The sequence below is a fragment of the Cladophialophora carrionii genome (assembly GCF_000365165.1).
Source record: "Cladophialophora carrionii CBS 160.54 unplaced genomic scaffold supercont1.1, whole genome shotgun sequence".
NCBI classification, from domain to species: domain Eukaryota; kingdom Fungi; phylum Ascomycota; class Eurotiomycetes; order Chaetothyriales; family Herpotrichiellaceae; genus Cladophialophora; species Cladophialophora carrionii.
Genome location: NW_008481816.1, coordinates 3754286 through 3771641, shown reverse-complemented (window position 1 = coordinate 3771641; position 17356 = coordinate 3754286). Strand labels below are relative to the sequence as shown.

Genomic DNA, 17356 nt, shown 5'->3' with positions numbered 1-17356 from the left:
GACAACATGGCCGATCGACCACCTTCCCGGAGAGTCTTCTCCTCGACTAACATGCCCAAGAGCATGGCGTATCGCCCGCACGAGGGCAAGGTCGGTATCGTGACCGGAGGTTCAAGAGGTACATGGCGACTCCAGATCGACACCTTTCTTTACACGCCTCTAATCCATTGCAGGTATCGGGGCAGCCATAGCTCGCAATCTCGCCTCCAAAGGATGCTCTCTTCTCCTCGTCTACACCTCCGACTCGTCTACAGAACCCACTCAAGCCCTCTGCAAAGAACTCTCCGAAGACAACGACGTCCTCTGCGTTCCGGTGCAAGCTGACCTGGCGGATCCGAGTCGAGCCGCTCCCCATATCCTAGCCACCGCAAAGAACCATTTCGCGCATCCGCGGACGGGGACATTCCAGGTAGACATCATTATCAACAACGCAGGCATAGCAGGAAACAAGCTGTTGAACGACCCGGACTTGGGACCAATCGAAGAGACACAATTTCACCAACAGTACAATGTCAACGTACTGGCGCCATTGTTGCTGGTGCAGGCGTGTCAACCTTATCTTCCCAAGGATCGCTCTGGCCGGATCGTGAATGTGTCGAGTGTATCCGCATCGATTGGGTGCGAGTCACAGTCGATTTATGCTGGCACCAAGGCCGCTGTGGAGGCAATGACACGAGTATGGGCGAGGGAGCTGGCGGAGAACTGTACAGTCAATGCGATCAACCCAGGGCCAGTGTGGGGAGACATGTACTCCCAAGCAGGAGAAGCCTTCTGGAAGACAAACCAGAAGTATGTGGACAGTGCTCCGCTGATGAACTACACGGCTGGCAATGATGGTGTTAGAGCTCGTGCAGGCGGTGATCCTGAAGAATATGATAATATCGTGCTTAAGGGCATGGGTGGAAAGAGGCCCGCTTTCACAGACGAGATCGCGGGAGTGGTTGGCATGCTTTGCTCTGAAGAGAGTGGGTGGACGACAGGAAGCGTGATCTGTGCAAACGGTGGCATGAAGATGTCAATAGCATGATGAGTTAACTGTGTAAGAACCAGTCAGTCACGGCTGAGAGATGCGTGAGTTTGAAGTCAGAGCGGGCTGAGCGTCGAGTGATAAAATATTATGTACCCAACCTCGGGCAAGGCCGAAGTGAAATGACACGGAAGATGCGCGTCATTTGAACATCCGCACACAACTTTTGGTATCTGACAGAACAATATCACGGATATTGACCAACACTGAATACACAGCATCACCCAGATTTGCGGCCATCATTCTGTCCTTGTCATCTCTGGCCCGTCCTTAGAGACCCATCGACATGGTCGACATCGTCCCCGTCTCCTCGTATCCCTCGCACATCTCCCTCCTCCCCTCGATCCAACAATGTAACCTCAGCAACCTCCCGGAGAATTACTTTCTAAAGTACTACATCTACCACGCCCTCACATGGCCTCAACTCTCCTTCGTCGCCGTCGTGCGCGGTCCCGGATCAAAACCACCCAAATATCCAAAAGTGGTCGGCTACGTGCTCGCAAAGATGGAAGAAGAGCCGGCTGATGGGGTGCAGCATGGGCATATTACCAGTCTAAGTGTCATGCGCACCCATCGCCGGCTGGGCATAGCGGAGAAACTCATGAGGATGAGCCAGAGGGCCATGGCCGAAGTGTTCAACGCCGAGTATGTCAGCTTGCACGTGAGGATGTCCAACACAGCGGCGTTGCATCTCTATCGGGATACATTGCGCTTTGAGGTGGAAAAGGTGGAGAGCAAGTATTACGGCGACGGGGAGGATGCTTATGCGATGAGAATGGATCTTCGGCCGTTGCAGATCAAGCACGTGCCGGAGGTGGAGGACGTAGACGAGGGCGAAGGAGTAGGCAGTTTGGGCAAGAAGGGTGAGGAGGCTGAGGCCAACGGTGAGGCTGGCAACACGGAGAAGATGGTCAAGGTGAAGGTTGGGAGGGGCCTAGGGGTGGGCGAGCTGGTGGAAAGGAACGAAGGCTCGACAAGTGCGCAGTACTGAACGGGCATTGCATGATTGCACAAAGCAGCGCCAGCAGTGCGCTACTCATTTTGTGCGGAAGCTGGGAACGACAGTCATTCCCATCTCCATTGCAGCTGTGCATAGTGCCGTCGGGTACAAGAGATCCCTCCAGTTCGACGAGCTAGGATACGTCGCTCATGCCCCGACTCACAGGCTTCTCCTCAAGGCCGGTCTTCGCGAGGGCCAATTGCAGCAGGACTTTGTACAAGGGCGAGCCAGTCCGACACAGAACGACGTACGCTCACGAGCGAAAATTCGCTCCCGCGCACTCGAACACATGAAGATACCAGTCAAGGGGGCAGACATCCAAGCACTCGAATCTGATGCCTGTTGTCACCAATCCATCCAGCTAGGGTCTACCTCTTACCAGTGGCTGCCTGGTAACTCGGCAGTTCCGGGTCCTTCCCAGCATGTCGTTGCTCTTTCTCAAGCTCGTACTCTCTGTCCATCCCATACTCGCTATCCCCCTCACTTGTTATCGTTCACGACCAGGTGCTCAACCTTCACTCTGTCCTTCGGCTCCAGCTGACTTCTCTGCATCGTCGCCAACCCACTTATCAACAGCTTTACTGCGCCTGATTCGCTGTCCTGGCTTCGATGGCCGCACTGTCGTCCTCCGTGGCAGCTGGAATAGCCATACTCGCAAGGTTGTTGGTGGCGAGGAGACCAACGTGCCATTTAAGCACAGGGACGAGAGGAGCCGCAGCCTAGACAGTATCCGGAGTCACAGCCATTGGTGTCACCAAATCCCTGAAGGGAGTGGGAACAAATTAACAACGACCGTCGGGTTGTTCATGCCCATTCGGCCGTCCATAGGCGGCCGTCAAGTGCATTGTACAAGTAAAGCCAGCGAAGCGCTGGAACGCAACGACGTACACAGTAAAGGAGATACAGAGTACTTGCCTCCTACGGCCAATCTCTCTCGTCTATCGTAGATCTCCTCCGCATGGCTACACAGCATTTGAGAAACACGCAGGTATGCATGTTTAGATGCGCTCTGCTCTGTTCGCTGAACAGGGAATCAGTGATGCAATCGTCAAAGGCCACTTGCCCTTTCGCGAGCGGGGTTCACACGCAGCCCTTGAAGTTTCTCTTTGCGCTGTGCTCAGGCTTGAGGGCATATCCTCCCCTCTCCCCGGGTTCGATTTCGTTCTTCCCCTTCAAAGTGTCCAAGACACGTACCTCTCCCGCAACTTGAGTCATAATGGTTCAGGTCCTTGATCACACCGGCGCCCCCGTCAGGGGCGGGCGGGCCAGAGTGAATGACATCCGACTGTACTACATCACGGCAGGCGAGGGACCGGCACTGGTACTCCTGCACGGCACGCCCAAGAACAGCTACTACTGGTACAAGTTGTTCCCTTTACTGACGGAGCACTTCACCCTGGTGGCGCCTGACTTGCGGGGGTTCGGATGTAGGTCACGTACCGATTCTGCTCATTCTCGGATTTGTCGGGCAGATGTTTTCTTCATTCCAGACTGATGGCGGCCGGGATCCAGATTCGGACAAACCGCCCACGGCCGATGGGTATGATTGCAGGACCAACGCCAATGACATCGCCGAATTGATGTCCCAGCTCGGCCACCAGCAGTACCACGTGCACGGCGAGGACCGCGGTGCCGAATATGCCTATGCCCTCGCCGCGCTGTACCGCGACCGCGCCCTCTCCCTTTCATTTGGCGAAATGCTTCTCTCGGGCTTCGGGCTCGAGGAGTCTTCGTTTTGGACGCCGGAGAACGTGTCAGCCCAGTTCCGCCAGCAAGGCGTCTGGTGCTGGCACTTGGGGTTTTTCTTCATCCCCCATGTCCCAGAGATGTTGATCCAGGGTCATGAACGTGAGTTCTGGGAGCATTTCATCAAGCAGGAGTGCTTTGACCCCGGAGCAGTGGAGGCACATGCTCTTGATCATTGGATTGAGTGTGTGAAGCAGCCGGGCTGTTTGAGGGGTATTCTCGAGACGTATCGCGCAGGTTTCAAGAATGCAGAGATCAACCGCGGCCTGGCACGAGAGAAGTTGACACTGCCCGTCATGACGATCGGTGCGCCGGAGTTCTTTGGTCCTCGGGTACAGGAGTGTGCTTTGAGGTTTGCGGAAACAGTGACCAGGTCGGAGATATTTGACGAGTGCGGGCACAGCTTGGCCTTGGAAGGTGAAGAGAGACTGGCGACGTGTTTGAAGGAGTTCTGTCTGAGCCAAGATCGGTGAGGCCGTTTGATACACAGTTTCGTGAGGGATGATTAGACTGCCATCGCATTATGCGTACGGGATATCCAGCCGATTGCATCGTCAACGCCACTGCTACGCGGACGCGCCGCAATGGCGTCTACGTGCGAGAAATATATCTTCAATGACCTGCCCAGTCGTGTTCGGTGCTGCGAGCTGCCAGGAATCCATCTCAAGCAACACCAAGCATGTGAATTCCATGACTGCAGGTTGCAGCCCTAGCCCAGCCGACGAGGTCCTAGCCGTGACTGGTACGGAGACCGTACCTCGTACTCGGTAATGGAGAATCGATGTTGACGAGGCTGTGGACCCCTAAGTGAAGTCATACACCTGGGCAATACCAGGTAGGTAAATGTACCCGGTATGTACTACCCAGACGAGCCAGGGTCATCTCGGCACGCAAGCATAATGTACGCGAACTGAACGGAGTGCAGAATCAACAGTTCTGTACATCTGGCCTGATGCTCTGGTGTGCTGGGCAAGGCATTCATTGAAGCGAGCGAGTAACTTATGTGCCCACCAAGCACCTCAGCAGTCACTGCTTAGAAAGTGCGGGACGGAGTAGAAGGCACATGAGGCCACGACATACTCCCGTCTCTTGGGCGTTGGCAAGGAAATCAACGGAAGGAAAGGGACTGCCGCGAAGGCATAATGCATAGCTAGAGCAAAAGTAGTTCTGTGTCCTACATAAGTCGGGCCAACTTATGGAGTACTTCAGACATACTACAGGACAATCCGCTCGCTTGGTACTCACCACTCAACTCGGTCCCTGGCTCAAGCAAAACTAATTAGCAGTAACATCCACAGTCCACTTTGTTTGTCCTTGTCAAGTTGGGCACGAGTCTTCGTTCTCCCGGTAAACATCCAGTTCTGACCACATGTATTCATCCCTGGCTGCCGGTGATGCCCGGCCTCGTCGTCATCGCATTGTCGAAGTCGCACCACCACGGCAACTGATGGGCGTAAAGGACCGTTTCATACCGTATTATGCACACCGGTTATAGACCTAGGTAACGTCAGGTTACTCATCGAATGACATTTGGGGGTGTGGCGGACTATGTCCGATTGCGCGATGTGGTGTGGTTGTGTTGGTGGTGGTATGACTTGCCCACGGTTACAGTACCGTACACGTCAGGTATCAGACCACGGTAACGTGACGCTCTCCTGTAAGATCCTTTAGGCAGGGCTTCTGAAGGCCGGCTGGCATGGCCATATACTGTAAACGGTATACAACCGCACTTCGAATGCAGAAACGGATCATTTATATTCGGCGTTGAACTCGATGTTCGTTTTCATTTCGTTTCATTTCCAGCTTTCCAATCATCCAACCGAAAAGACGAAAGGCACACAAACGAAACAGAAAGTGAACAGAGCGAACACAACAAAAAGAACACACAAGGCACTCCAATATCACTTGACCGATCCTCAATCATCCACGATCATTCGGCAGCCCACATCATATAGATCCACAGATCGTACAGGACATACAGATTAATAAAGATCGTATAGATCATACCGAGCGACTACACCTCAACCAACAACAAGCCACCTATATCATATCCGACCACACCTCAACCACAACCAGCCACCGATATCATATCGACATCTCTCCCACACCAAAAATGAACGCCATCAGGGCCTGGAGACCGTCGGCCGTGCCCGCTTCCACGCACCATCTCCAGTTCGCCGGCTTCTTCTCCACATTCCTCATCCCGCTGGGCGTGTTCATGTACGCGGTCCGAGACCCAGCCAGCGTTGCCGAAGCGAAGAGAAGGGCTGAACGGCGGCGGAATGGGTTCAAATAGAGGGAGGGAGCGAAGCTTCACGTACCTTTGTTTGTTTTTGTTCTTCTCAACTGAACGGAGACGGTGAGAATAGCGAGACGATGTCGCCTTGTTCTTTCAACTGGTCTTTCGCGAGGGTATTAGCTCAAGGGCATATTAGAAGTTGCGTCGCGACGGACTCGATGGATGGTGATGACACGGAGGGAACAGAGATCACAAAGATGGAGTAATGGCCAAGAGCAGACAGGCACGCTTGCCGGACGTACTCCGTACATCATAATATATGACATGCGCCATGTGACATGCGACATACAAAATGAAACCATCACCCAGTGTGAGATGGAGTGACCAAGAAGGCAAGGGAGGTGATCTGGCAGACGCCATACCATATTAGATATACAAACCATTATCCAGATGTAAGATGGAGTGACCAAGAAGGCAAGGGAGGTGATGTGGCAGCAAAAGAACGGGCCATAATCCGCCAGATAGTTGCTGGATGTTTTGCGCACTCAAGGTTCTGTCCTCGTAGTCCCAACATCGATATCCCTGGGTGCGTTGTGTCGTGGGTTGGTCGTCTAGCTACCTACCTAGTGTGTGCACGTCCGGCCGGGACGCAGGCTTTCGACATGGCGATGGAGATGCTGGACGCGAGGACGTTAGGGTTCACGAGAGGTGAGTGGTGAAGGCTCGGGATGTGAACTACCGTACGGAGTACTAAGCAGGTATGTAAGTGGCAATGCCGGAAGTGCAACAAACCGGCGAGCTCGCTGGAATGGACGGCCTGAATACTGCGCAAGTGGCGAGTGCTTCTCCGTATGAGTGTTGCGGGCTCACGTGACGCCTACGCACCCACACACCTCAGTAAAGACCATATCGAGTCAAACTTCCCCTGTACTCCATAAGTCGTATGTGATTGACAGCAATAAGGTATCTACCAGGTACCACTTCTCTTCTCTACTGTACGAGTACTGAGCGCAAGCTGGTCCAACTCAATTTCGCTGCAACACGTATTATCGACACCTCCACTACATACGTTGGCCATCCGGGTGCTGTCGTCTGTGGTCTGTGGTCTCTGGTCTGGGATCTGAGCCTGGAGTCGCACCAGCCAACCCATACATGCTGTACCTCGTACTCCAATAAATGCACTGCACGCAGCGGGACTAGACTAGGCGTGAGAAGAACCAAAGATAACTCCGGGTCAACCTCAAATCCTCGTTACTGATCGTCAAACGGGGCAAGTGCTAATGGTCATCTCTTCTTCGGGCTTGCCGTCCCCTCGCTCACACCGTCCTCGAACTCATCTTCCTCCTCGATCAAAGCCGGCGTCCGCCGTTCATTGCGCCTCTTTGGCCTCCGTCTGCGCGAACTCGAGATGTTACTCGCGCTGTCGTCCGGCGCAATCTCACTTAGTCCTTCCCATTCGCCTAGACCATCGTCGGTTTCTGCGTCCCATCTTCCGAAGCCGTGTTCTCCCGTAGGCAGGATACCACTTGCGGGAGTGTTCATGCGGACTTCGATGCCCCCGCCCATTGCACCTCTCCTCCGTTGCGCCGCGGCAGCAAGGCCGGCAGAGCGTTCTCTCAACGCCCGACGCACGACCTCGGCCTTGTTGTGCAGTGCTTCGAACGCGTCCTCGAGGGCTTCCATGCCCGCGTAGATGTCTCTTTCAATCTCGGCCAGCGTGGCAAGTTCGGTTTCCTCGTCAAAGGCGATTGGTGCTCCGTATTGCGCACTGGGAGCCCCGTATCCGCTGGAATAGCTGCCTTGTCGGGACCCGTAGCCTGCGCCGTTGACCTGAGGAGGACCATAGCCCGGTGTTGTGCCCCGAGTGGGTGGTCGGTAGGGCGTCGGACCCCGTGACGGAGGGAGGTGTTCAGGCAGCGGGACGTCTTCGGCGCCGCTTCTCAAGAACCCGTCGAAGCGCCCGGAGATCAAAATGTCCCATTCGTCGTTTGAAATTGCGGCGAGCGTGGCCAGGGCGTTGTGTAGAGACGGGTTGTTCAGGAGGAACAGCGCGGCTTCCGAGTCTCGCGGTTGGAAGTTTAGGCGATATAGCCGCTGGATCGCCTGCAATGCGACGGCAATATGTGGTTGTCGCGCTCTGGGGCCCGGTGTCGGTGTTGGCGTGGGTACGGGAGGGCGAGACGTACCATTCTGCTTCTCCAGTTCGGGTGTGGGCACCCGTTTCGGGGGTTCGATAGGTCGATCGACGATGCCCAACAGATCCTTGAAGATGGGTCTCTGCTCAGCGGGTAGATGGGTCAGAATGGCGAATGTCAGAGTCTCGTCGTCCACTTCCTCGGGTGGTGAGGTCGGGTTGTCGCCTTGCCGGTTCAGCCACTTATCCACGCTTTGCTTGGTCTTCCGCGACTGTCGGATATAGTGGTCTCGATACTCTTCCGGAACGTCGATATCGAGCTGCTGCATCGGGACGTGTAGCTCGAGTGAGATGCCGAGGCCGACAGGCGACTGAGTAAACGTAAAGGGAGGCCAGGCCGGCCAGTCCTTTCTCCCAGAGACCAGTTCCAGCACTTCGCCCCAACTGACGCCCCTTACGTCCTCGGCCCCGTCGTACTCGCACATCGGACATTGACAGGCTTCAGAGGAGATATCACGTGCAAAAACGGCTTCGAGTCGATCGAGCAGTCGTCGAGCTACGGAGCGATATCCCGTCGCCACGGCCAATGAGCCGTTCTTGGAGATGACCTTCTCGAAGTCGTCGAGAAGGCCGATGTAAGGCTCGAAGAGATTCGCAACCACGATTGGTTGTTGCCCTGGAGACTGAGCTTGCTGTATTGCCATGGGTTTACCTGCGAGCAGGAGATTTTTCGGTACCGAGTGATGTAGTCCACCGTGCTGCAGGAGGTAGTCGACCTTGGGCACAGTGATTGGCACGGGCGGTGGGGGTGGTGGAGGAGGTCCTGGAGTCTGCGAGACACCGCCCGGTGTACCTGTTATCACCGACTCGTCGTCCTCGATAAATACCTCCATAGGAGTCACACCCCTCGATTGGGGAAGGATAATGGCAGGACCATCTGGATAGATGGCTGCAGGAGGGATCTTTGACCCAGGTCGCTGTATGTTGGGCTGTTCTGGGGCTATTGATGTGGCTTCTGAGCTGAGATTCGTGCCCGAGCCGGTAGCGCTCGTTGCGCTCGTGGCGGTGGCCGGCGAATCGGTCCTCGTCGGCTGACTCACTGATCTTTGAGGCACAATCGTCGAGACCGGCGTTGAGGTCTTCAAGTTCGACCCCGGCGTGTCTCGAGGCTTTCTCGTGGGTGAACTATTCGTACCAAGTTCGGAGGTACTACGTAGGTGCCCATTCTCCGCCCTTGTTTTGGGCATTGTCCGTACCTTGGGCGTAGTCTTGGAATCTCCATTGGTCTGCGAGGCTTTCTCTTCTTGTATCGTCTCGACCGATACGGGCTTCCCTGCATTGGGCTTCCATTTCCCTGTGCCCGAATGCTTCTCGGTGAGGGGCGGACTGGGTGGGGCATTGTTGGCGGTCGTGGAGGGCTTGGAGGAGGGTAGTTTGTCTTTCGAGGCATTCAAATCGGTCGCAGGAGGCGTGAAGGGGTTCACCAGGTTAGGTCGATGGCTCAATCCCAGAGTCTCGCGAGCATGCTCTTTGGACAACGAGGGATACGGCAGGCTGGACTTCGACTCGGATTTGAGGGAGCCATCGTCGATTTTCCCAGGCATCGAGGAGCGTCTCTTCTCATCGACGGGTGAGATGGAGGTTCTCGAGGATGTCTTCTCCTTTGTCGACACTTTGCGGCTTGGTCGGTGTTTTTCTCGGTCCTTGTCTTTGTCTTTTTCTCGGTCTCTGGTTCTTTCTCGGTCCCGGTCCCTTCTGTCTTTGTCGATGCGCGACGACTCCTTTTTCTCGCGCCTGCGCTCAGCGCTGCTATCTCGTACTTTGGAAGGCATGGTTATGGACGGAAAGGTGCATGATGCGGCCGCAGGTGGTTCTCGTTCAAGGCGCTTAGACCGTGGGTGTCATTTGCGCCCAAGGCCAGTTAATTGTGGAGTGACACGGCGCTTAGGCGGCGAAGATCAAATACCATGTCACAGCGGTTGCAGAGGCAGTGAAGGTCTGAGATCCCAACATGAACGAAATTCAAGCCAAGTCAAGAAAGTCACGGACGGATCGAGCCATGCCTTGTTGTCGTGTCACGTTGTGGTTTGGTTCGGGCGACGATTGAGGCCTGGCTGCGATGCGATGATGTCGTTGGTGGCCGAGGCGCAGGCGGTGGCAGGAAATAGAAAAGTCTCGCTGCCCGGTTTGATTGGGCGCGCACTCGAAGTTGGGCTCATCCAGGGCTCACTTCGCTTGCGACAGAGATCATCCTATGAGAGTGTCAGGAGCCTGACGCATCGCGAGATCGAGCTAACATCGCATTTCCATTTTCACTACATGGTGGCTTTCGAGTACGAACAACAGTACACATTACACGGTACCCAGTACGTCCACGCACGATCCAAGGCCAGGTCAGCGAATGTCCCCGCACTTTGGTCCCTCATCTGGGCGTGACGCCAACCTTATCGCATCGCGTATCATGGCAGTTCGTGCTTGCGTTCTTCGTCCTGCAGACCTCTTCCCCCCTTTACATGTTCATGACCAAGGCCGCGCCACCGAAGAGAGCAGCAGCTCCCACGGCGCCGGTCTTCATTGGCATCGCAGCTGCAGAACTGCTGCTCGATGCACCAGTAGCTCCGGGAGCGGACTCAGTCGCCGCGCTGGCGGTGGGAGTTGGAACATTTGAGGTGAAGGGCACACTACTGGCCGAGCTGGCACCGCTGAATGCAGGCGCGCCGGTTTCTTGGGAGGGGTCGGCAGTAGCAGTCGCGTTGTTCGGGTTGAGGACATTGTCAATGACATGGACCACGCCGTTGGCGACAAGTACATCGGCCACGACCACGCGCGCACTGTTGACAAAAACCTCGCCGTCGACGACGGCAATGGTGACGTTGTTGCCCTGGACAGTCATGAGACTGCCGTTCTGCAACTGATTGCTGTAGCCCACGGTGCCTTGGATGACGTGGTACTGCAAGATCGAGGTCAGATCCTCTGTGGTGAGATTAGGGAGAGCCGAGCCAATAGCTTCGAAAGCGGCATTGTTCGGAGCGAAGACAGTCACGTCGGTCAGATAGTCAACTGTCTCTACAAGGTCCGCACTGGTTAGGGCACCTGCGACAGCGGTGAGGTTGGCCTGAATCGCGGTTTCCGAGACGTTTTGTGGGATGATCAACACCTCGTCGATGATGTGAATAACGCCGCCACTGTAGTTAAGTGGAGCGCCGGTGGAGCTTGCGTTGTTGAGCAACCCGGAGAAGAATGACGTTGAGTTGTCGCCAGGAACTGCTTGCACCACTTGACCTCCAGTCACATTGGTAAACTGAGGTGGTTGTAGCAAGGTCGGGATGAACTGGACGTCGGTGAAGTTGGGGTATGCGCCTTCAAGAACGTGGTAGGTGAACAAAGCTTGAATGAGGTCCGTGTCATTCTGGGCCAGTGCCGCTCCCGCGGAAGAGTTGAGAAACCTGGAGAAGGCTTCGTTGTTAGGGGCAAGCAGTGTGATGTTCTGGCTGGACGACAGCTGGCCGACGAGATCGGGGAACAGCCCAAGGTATGTAGTTAGGTTGGACAGTTCAGTGGTGTTCGCCAGTAACGTGGTGAGATCCTGAGCAAGAGCTCCAGCCGCAAGGGCGCTGATGGCCAACGATTTGAACAACATCGTGGACGATGAGGAGGGACAATACTGGGATGTCGTGGGAAGCTGGCTTGTCAGTAACGGAGGATGGATGGAGTGGAAAGAGAGACCTTGCTTGGACGGGAGCACGGTGAACAGTATTTGAGAGCCAGTCTGGAGGGGTTGTCCTCTTCACACGGATGACATTTGACAGCTTCTCACCACAAGCGGGTGTGTCTTGATCCGGTTCGTCGGTTGCTGCCACGCAAGCACTGCCTTGGTATCGTGTAACTCGAACCTTCCAAGGGTGCAGCATGGCCCGCTGAGCACGCCAATGTCTTGGAGCATTGGACCATCTTCAGCAGTGATCGGACCACAACATTCTCACACACGGCTGTCTCCCATAAGGATGCTCCAGTCAACATCGTAGGCGTGATATCGATGACGAGATGTATTCTCTGCAAGGGATAGGAAGCTCTTGTTCACCGCAGGAAGACCAATTAAAGTATCGGCCTCCTTCCTTTGGACTGGAGCTCTTTCAGCCACAGCCAGGCATGAAAGCATAGACCTTCGACTAAGATGCCCAGAAAAGACGCGCTGACCATATCTTAGCATAAGTTCCCGCCTTCAAAGCAACGCCCATGCCAAATCAGGACCGGAAGAGATCGGGCCATATCCGTAAGGCGGAGACAAGGCTGGGCTCGATCGCCGCGGGGAGTCTGGCAAGGACGGCACGAGTGATGAACGAAGGTTTGACGACTTTCGGGAAACAGACGAAAAGTTGGAAGTGGAAAGCTGAGAGCAGGCGTGGCAGGCCGCGCTCAGGTTGGCCGTGCCGAATGCGGATGACGACGGAGCCACGCTGTCGTCATGATCTTCTGCCAAGAACGCCAAGGGACTAGGATTCCCCGCAAGATCGATCACGGCGGTGTGGCGTAAGTGGCGGTGCGCGGCATCAGGATGCGGAACAATTCTGGTATGAGTCTGGCAGTTGACCCTCCTCACGTTACAGACCGATTTCTCACATCTTCTAATATGGGTAGTGTGAGCTTCATGCCTCCGTTCTCACCTCCTTCTTACTATGCCCCGTCTCAGTATCCAGGGAGTGCGGTTCCCCCTTGGACTCATTCTTGCCGGGAATCCTCTTCCACTCTACAGGTAACACAGCCAGTGACATACACCCACAAAGGATGGCCGTGAGAAGAAACACTCGTGTCAGCGCGTGGCTGTATGCTCGCACGACTGTACCAAGCTGCTCCAGGGGGAGGACTCTCCGAAGATCCGTCGCACCGGTGTTGACAATGGTGTGAGCATCGAGACCGGTAGTCCCCGACAGGTTGCCAACAAGGCTACTCGAGAAAACGTTCTGACTGACAGCGAGGAAGACGGAGCCACCAAGCTGCTGCATGAAGAACGTCAAGGCCAGACCGATCGGGACGTCCGCGCGGGGCAAAACGTACTGGACTGGCAGGACCGAGTTCTGAAAGCCCGAGCCAACACCAAAGCCGTAGAGGACTTGGTAGCCGATCCAGGCATTGTGCCCGGAGCCAGGCGACAAAGTCGAAAGCATACCCGCGCCAATGGACGAAAGAGCTGGTGATAGCAGCATTGGTGGGACATAATAGCCGATCTTTTGCGTCACGATGGCTGCGAGGACCCCAAAGATAACAAAAGCAAGACACAGAGGGATGGTGCTGATGCCCGCCTGGATTGCCGAATCTCCCTTCGCTGCCTGGAACCAAACCGTCAAATAATAGATAACAGACATCATGCCGCCGGAGAGAAGGAACATGAAGGTCAAACTGCCGGCAATGGACCGGTTGAGGACGACACGGGTCGGCGCCATCGCCGTATCTGGTGTCACGACCTCGACAACGACGAAGGCGACGAACAAGACCGAGAAGGCCACAAGAAGGCCGATTACCCTTGGTGCCGACCAGGAATAGGTGGAGCCGCCCCATTGCAAGGCGAGGATGAGGCATACGATGGATGGAATGAAGAAAAGAATCCCGATCGGGTCAAGCCGTTTGACTTGGGACATCGCAGTGAGCTTCTCGCTCTTCGTTGTCGCTTCCGGGTGCAGGAAGAGGAGAACCGCGAGCAACGTGAATCCTCCAATTGGTAGGTTGATGTAGAAGCACCATCTCCATGACCTGACCGGATCAGCACGCAAGCCTTACTGGACCTTTACCTGACTTACACATGATCAGTGAAAGCGCCGCCCACCACTGGGCCCATCACGGACGCTATCCCAAATGCCATGCCGAACATTGAATTGATAACAGGCCGCTTGCTTGGAGGGATCAGCGGGAGTGTGAGCACCATAGCGCCCGAGAAGATGAAGGCCGATGCTAAACCGGCAATGGCTCGTCCGAGGATGAAGGCGGCAGAGTTAGGAGCGGCACCGCAGAGGACCGACCCGGCCTCGAAGAGTCCAATCGAGGCCACGAAAACCCATTTCGTCGAGTAGAGCTGATAGACACGGCCGGAGATGGGATTGAAGCAGGCGCAAGTCAACATGTAAGCACTTCCATACCAGCCAATATCCTGGATCGAGTCGAAGTCGTCGGTAATTTGGGGGATGGCCGTTGCAATGATCGTACGATCCTGTGTCTATGAGCTCGGTATCCATGGAGGAGGTCCCACGGGAGACGCACCAGTGCGATAAGGAAAACGGATAGAAATATGCCGATAATAATCGTCCAGAACTTGAGAGACTTTGGTTGGAAATTCTTCTCGGCATCTTCATATTCGTTGGCGGGCTCGGATTTCTTCTCCCCATCCGCCTGGTTGTCAACCGGCCGGGGCTGCAGAGCTGCCGGCACATCTTTGGCGGAGTTAGAGGAGGTAGAAGCTGGAGAAACCATTGTCAGTCGATCGACAAGAGAGTCTCGGATGGCGGGTTGTCTCACGACATGTTGCCTAGCGGCGAGCTCATCTCATAATATAGCTTCTGCACCGGAGATGTAAGTACTACTCTGGGTTTCGCTAGCTATTTCACGACCATTGCTAGGGATAATCCAAAACCCGAGCGAGCGTAGAGACATTGGCTATGGCACAGGTCGGACAGAAGTCTCGCCAGGGAGGAGATGATTGCGGACGGTCCGTTGGTGTTGATGTGATTCGAAAAGCCCCGATTCGCCACGGCTAACCATTTCTCGGGGCTTCTGCTTTCCTAACCGGCCGATCGGACTTGAGCGTGTCCAGGTCGTCGCTCGTCACCTGGTATGATGACGCCTGAAAGCTGGCACTAATACGTGTCTCTCGGACTCAGTGAACTTGTAGCGTAAGGAGTGTCAACCGGACAGCTGGCACGTTGCCCAGCTCAGAAGCTGCCCCAGCCGGGCCACCCACCCAACGAAGCCCATTCCAACTGGTTCCTCATATGGGGGCCTTGGTACATCTCGGATTCCATTATTGCATTGCTACCTTGCAAGTCCGTCATAATGGGCTGACTCTGGTCACTGAAGTCCACGGGGTCCATGGACACTGGGAACTCGTCCACTGCCGAACTCATGCTGACACCTACCTGTTCGGTGTTATAGGTAGCCCGTGCAGCCTCCGCGATATGCGTCAGCGTAGCTCTGAGGAAACAGACGATCCTGGGTGGCACCAAGGTCTCTCCTGATTGCTCAGCGGTCTTCGCACACGCGTTCCACGTTTCGAGGATAAGCTTGGCAAACATCTGGAAGACGGGGCTATCTCCATCTGTGGAAAGCGCGCCAAACCAAGCCTCGCAATTGTCGCTCATGACATCCCAGGCGTGCCTTGCCTGCTCGCTCATGGGTCGCCGTTTCAGATCTTGGACGACGTGGATGTACGCTAGGAATGGAAAGTAGAAGTGATTGAACCAGCGAAACCTGCTGCTGAGGGGGGAGCTCATGATCCTCGTATCGCATTCCAGCATCGTCAACGCGTGCGAAAAGGCAGCCTCACGCTGCTCCCCAGTCCAGCGCAGGCTTGGACTCGAGTACTTCGCATAGCCGTCCATGAGCCGGCATTTTGCCAAGCTGGACCACGTAGACCAAATTGTCATGAAGTGGATAGGGTTATCCGGGTCGCAGGACTTGAGATACCGGTCCTGGATCACCTCCTCCAGTTTCACCAGATTAGCAGCTTTCGCGGTAGTACCAACCCGGGGCTGTTGTTTGGCAATGGTCTTCAAAGCTGGGCTCGTGAAATCCAGGTGGAACTCGCTGTACCGAATAAAATCAGCGACCTCGCTCCGTACAACGGCAAAGATTGCTTCGGTGGCGCTTCCCTGGATGGCCGGCGGCTCCTTCATCTCTGGGCGGAGGTCCGAGTCGTTCACGTTGAGAGGAATCGTGCAGTCCCAGGTCGGGTCCAGCGTTACTGTCTTCGAGCTGGCGAGCTGCGTGATGCGACTGTCGAAGAGCGTAAGAGCCCACCATAGTCGTCGGCGCATTTCGGCCTCAAAGACGGTGCAGTCGACGAGAGCTGACTCGCTGTGAATGCCCATGCGCTGCGCAATGCGCACTGCGACGCCCATCATCGCATGGAGAGACTGCGGAACTGTGCTCGGTTGCACCGAGATCTGCAACCTTAGCGAAGGCAAGAGACTGACCAGAGCCAGTACTTACCAGGTAGAGAAACAACGCGGTGAGACATTCGCGGTTGCTTGTTCGGAGGAATCCGCAGTTGAGCAATGCTTGCTGGCAGCCATACTGATACCTCGTCAATAGCTGGTCCTTTGAAGAACCAGCCATGGTCTGGCACTCTTCCTCGGAGAGGCTTAATATCGCAGTGCAATAGATACTGAACATGAGAGCTTCTAGAATAGGATCGATGGCTGTGACATGGCTGGCGGCCTCGATGATGCGTCCTTGCATGCTCGGGGTGTGTGTGACCTTGAGCAGCGGGTTTACATTGTCCAAGTATACCTGCCATAGCCTGAATATCTGGACTGTGTCTGGATGTAAAGAAGAAACGTCGACGGTGGCTCCTCTGGAGCCAAACAGCAGATGGTCGGCATTTTCACTAGACTGTTCCCACGCTTCCTTGATGGCCATCACTCGCACCGCGTCGTCCTGCGAGGAGTCGCTGTCGTTGACGGCGTCCCCGAGGCTCTGGGTCATACTCTGCAGGATGTTTTTAGCTTCATACTGACTTTCGACTGTCAGTACATCAGCTCTGTCTGAGTCATAGCCGTTGTTTGCCTCGTTGGTGCACGGACGGGCCGACTCCTTGTGCAGCGGCTCGAACGTGATGTGGTTCTGTCGAAGCAATTCCTCATATTTGCGCAGCCGGTCCAGCAGCTCCCGCTCGGGGATTCTGCGTCTGCGTTGGCGCGGAGCGAGCGTTGCTGGCACACATTGCGCGCGAAACTTGATGCAATTAGAGCAGGGCAATTGCCTGTCGCATTTGACTTTGCGCTGCGAACAGAGCACGCAAGCCAGCATCCGCGGCGGCTTCGGACGCTGGCGTTGAGGCGGGTCGACAGGCGTCTCTGGCAACTCCGGAGAATCGGCTTTTGAAGACATGACGAAGAGTACTGTATTGGCTTCAGCGTCGACTTGATGACAGCTTGAGGACGTCGACGAGCCAGCAGCACAGCTACAATAGTACAGTGCAACCAGAATCAGTCTTGGCACTGC

At 55.3% G+C, this 17356-nt stretch overlaps 7 protein-coding genes across 7 annotated transcripts; 3 read left to right on the top strand and 4 right to left on the bottom strand.

Moving 5' to 3' along the window:
• Positions 1–6: 6 nt before the first annotated feature.
• Positions 7–1027, top strand: G647_01342 (uncharacterized protein; the record flags this gene model as incomplete). Its single annotated transcript, XM_008724742.1, has 2 exons — positions 7–118; positions 174–1027. The coding sequence occupies 2 exons, from the start codon at positions 7–9 to the stop codon at positions 1025–1027; spliced, it is 966 nt and encodes a 321-aa protein (XP_008722964.1).
• Positions 1028–1313: 286 nt separating this feature from the next.
• G647_01341 (uncharacterized protein) lies at positions 1314–2018 on the top strand (the record flags this gene model as incomplete). Its single annotated transcript, XM_008724741.1, has 1 exon — positions 1314–2018. The coding sequence occupies one exon, from the start codon at positions 1314–1316 to the stop codon at positions 2016–2018; it is 705 nt and encodes a 234-aa protein (XP_008722963.1).
• A 1225-nt stretch (positions 2019–3243) lies between these two features.
• G647_01340 (uncharacterized protein) lies at positions 3244–4246 on the top strand (the record flags this gene model as incomplete). The annotated part of the gene is made up of 3 exons (XM_008724740.1): positions 3244–3454; positions 3540–3875; positions 3927–4246. The coding sequence occupies 3 exons, from the start codon at positions 3244–3246 to the stop codon at positions 4244–4246; spliced, it is 867 nt and encodes a 288-aa protein (XP_008722962.1).
• A 3050-nt stretch (positions 4247–7296) lies between these two features.
• On the bottom strand, positions 7297–9978 carry G647_01339 (uncharacterized protein; the record flags this gene model as incomplete). Its single annotated transcript, XM_008724739.1, has 1 exon — positions 7297–9978. The coding sequence occupies one exon, from the start codon at positions 9976–9978 to the stop codon at positions 7297–7299; it is 2682 nt and encodes an 893-aa protein (XP_008722961.1).
• Positions 9979–10655: 677 nt separating this feature from the next.
• On the bottom strand, positions 10656–11786 carry G647_01338 (uncharacterized protein; the record flags this gene model as incomplete). Its single annotated transcript, XM_008724738.1, has 1 exon — positions 10656–11786. The coding sequence occupies one exon, from the start codon at positions 11784–11786 to the stop codon at positions 10656–10658; it is 1131 nt and encodes a 376-aa protein (XP_008722960.1).
• Positions 11787–12792: 1006 nt separating this feature from the next.
• Positions 12793–14608, bottom strand: G647_01337 (uncharacterized protein; the record flags this gene model as incomplete). The annotated part of the gene is made up of 3 exons (XM_008724737.1): positions 12793–13894; positions 13942–14348; positions 14399–14608. The coding sequence occupies 3 exons, from the start codon at positions 14606–14608 to the stop codon at positions 12793–12795; spliced, it is 1719 nt and encodes a 572-aa protein (XP_008722959.1).
• Positions 14609–15066: 458 nt separating this feature from the next.
• G647_01336 (uncharacterized protein) lies at positions 15067–17242 on the bottom strand (the record flags this gene model as incomplete). Its single annotated transcript, XM_008724736.1, has 2 exons — positions 15067–16296; positions 16343–17242. The coding sequence occupies 2 exons, from the start codon at positions 17240–17242 to the stop codon at positions 15067–15069; spliced, it is 2130 nt and encodes a 709-aa protein (XP_008722958.1).
• Positions 17243–17356: the final 114 nt, after the last annotated feature.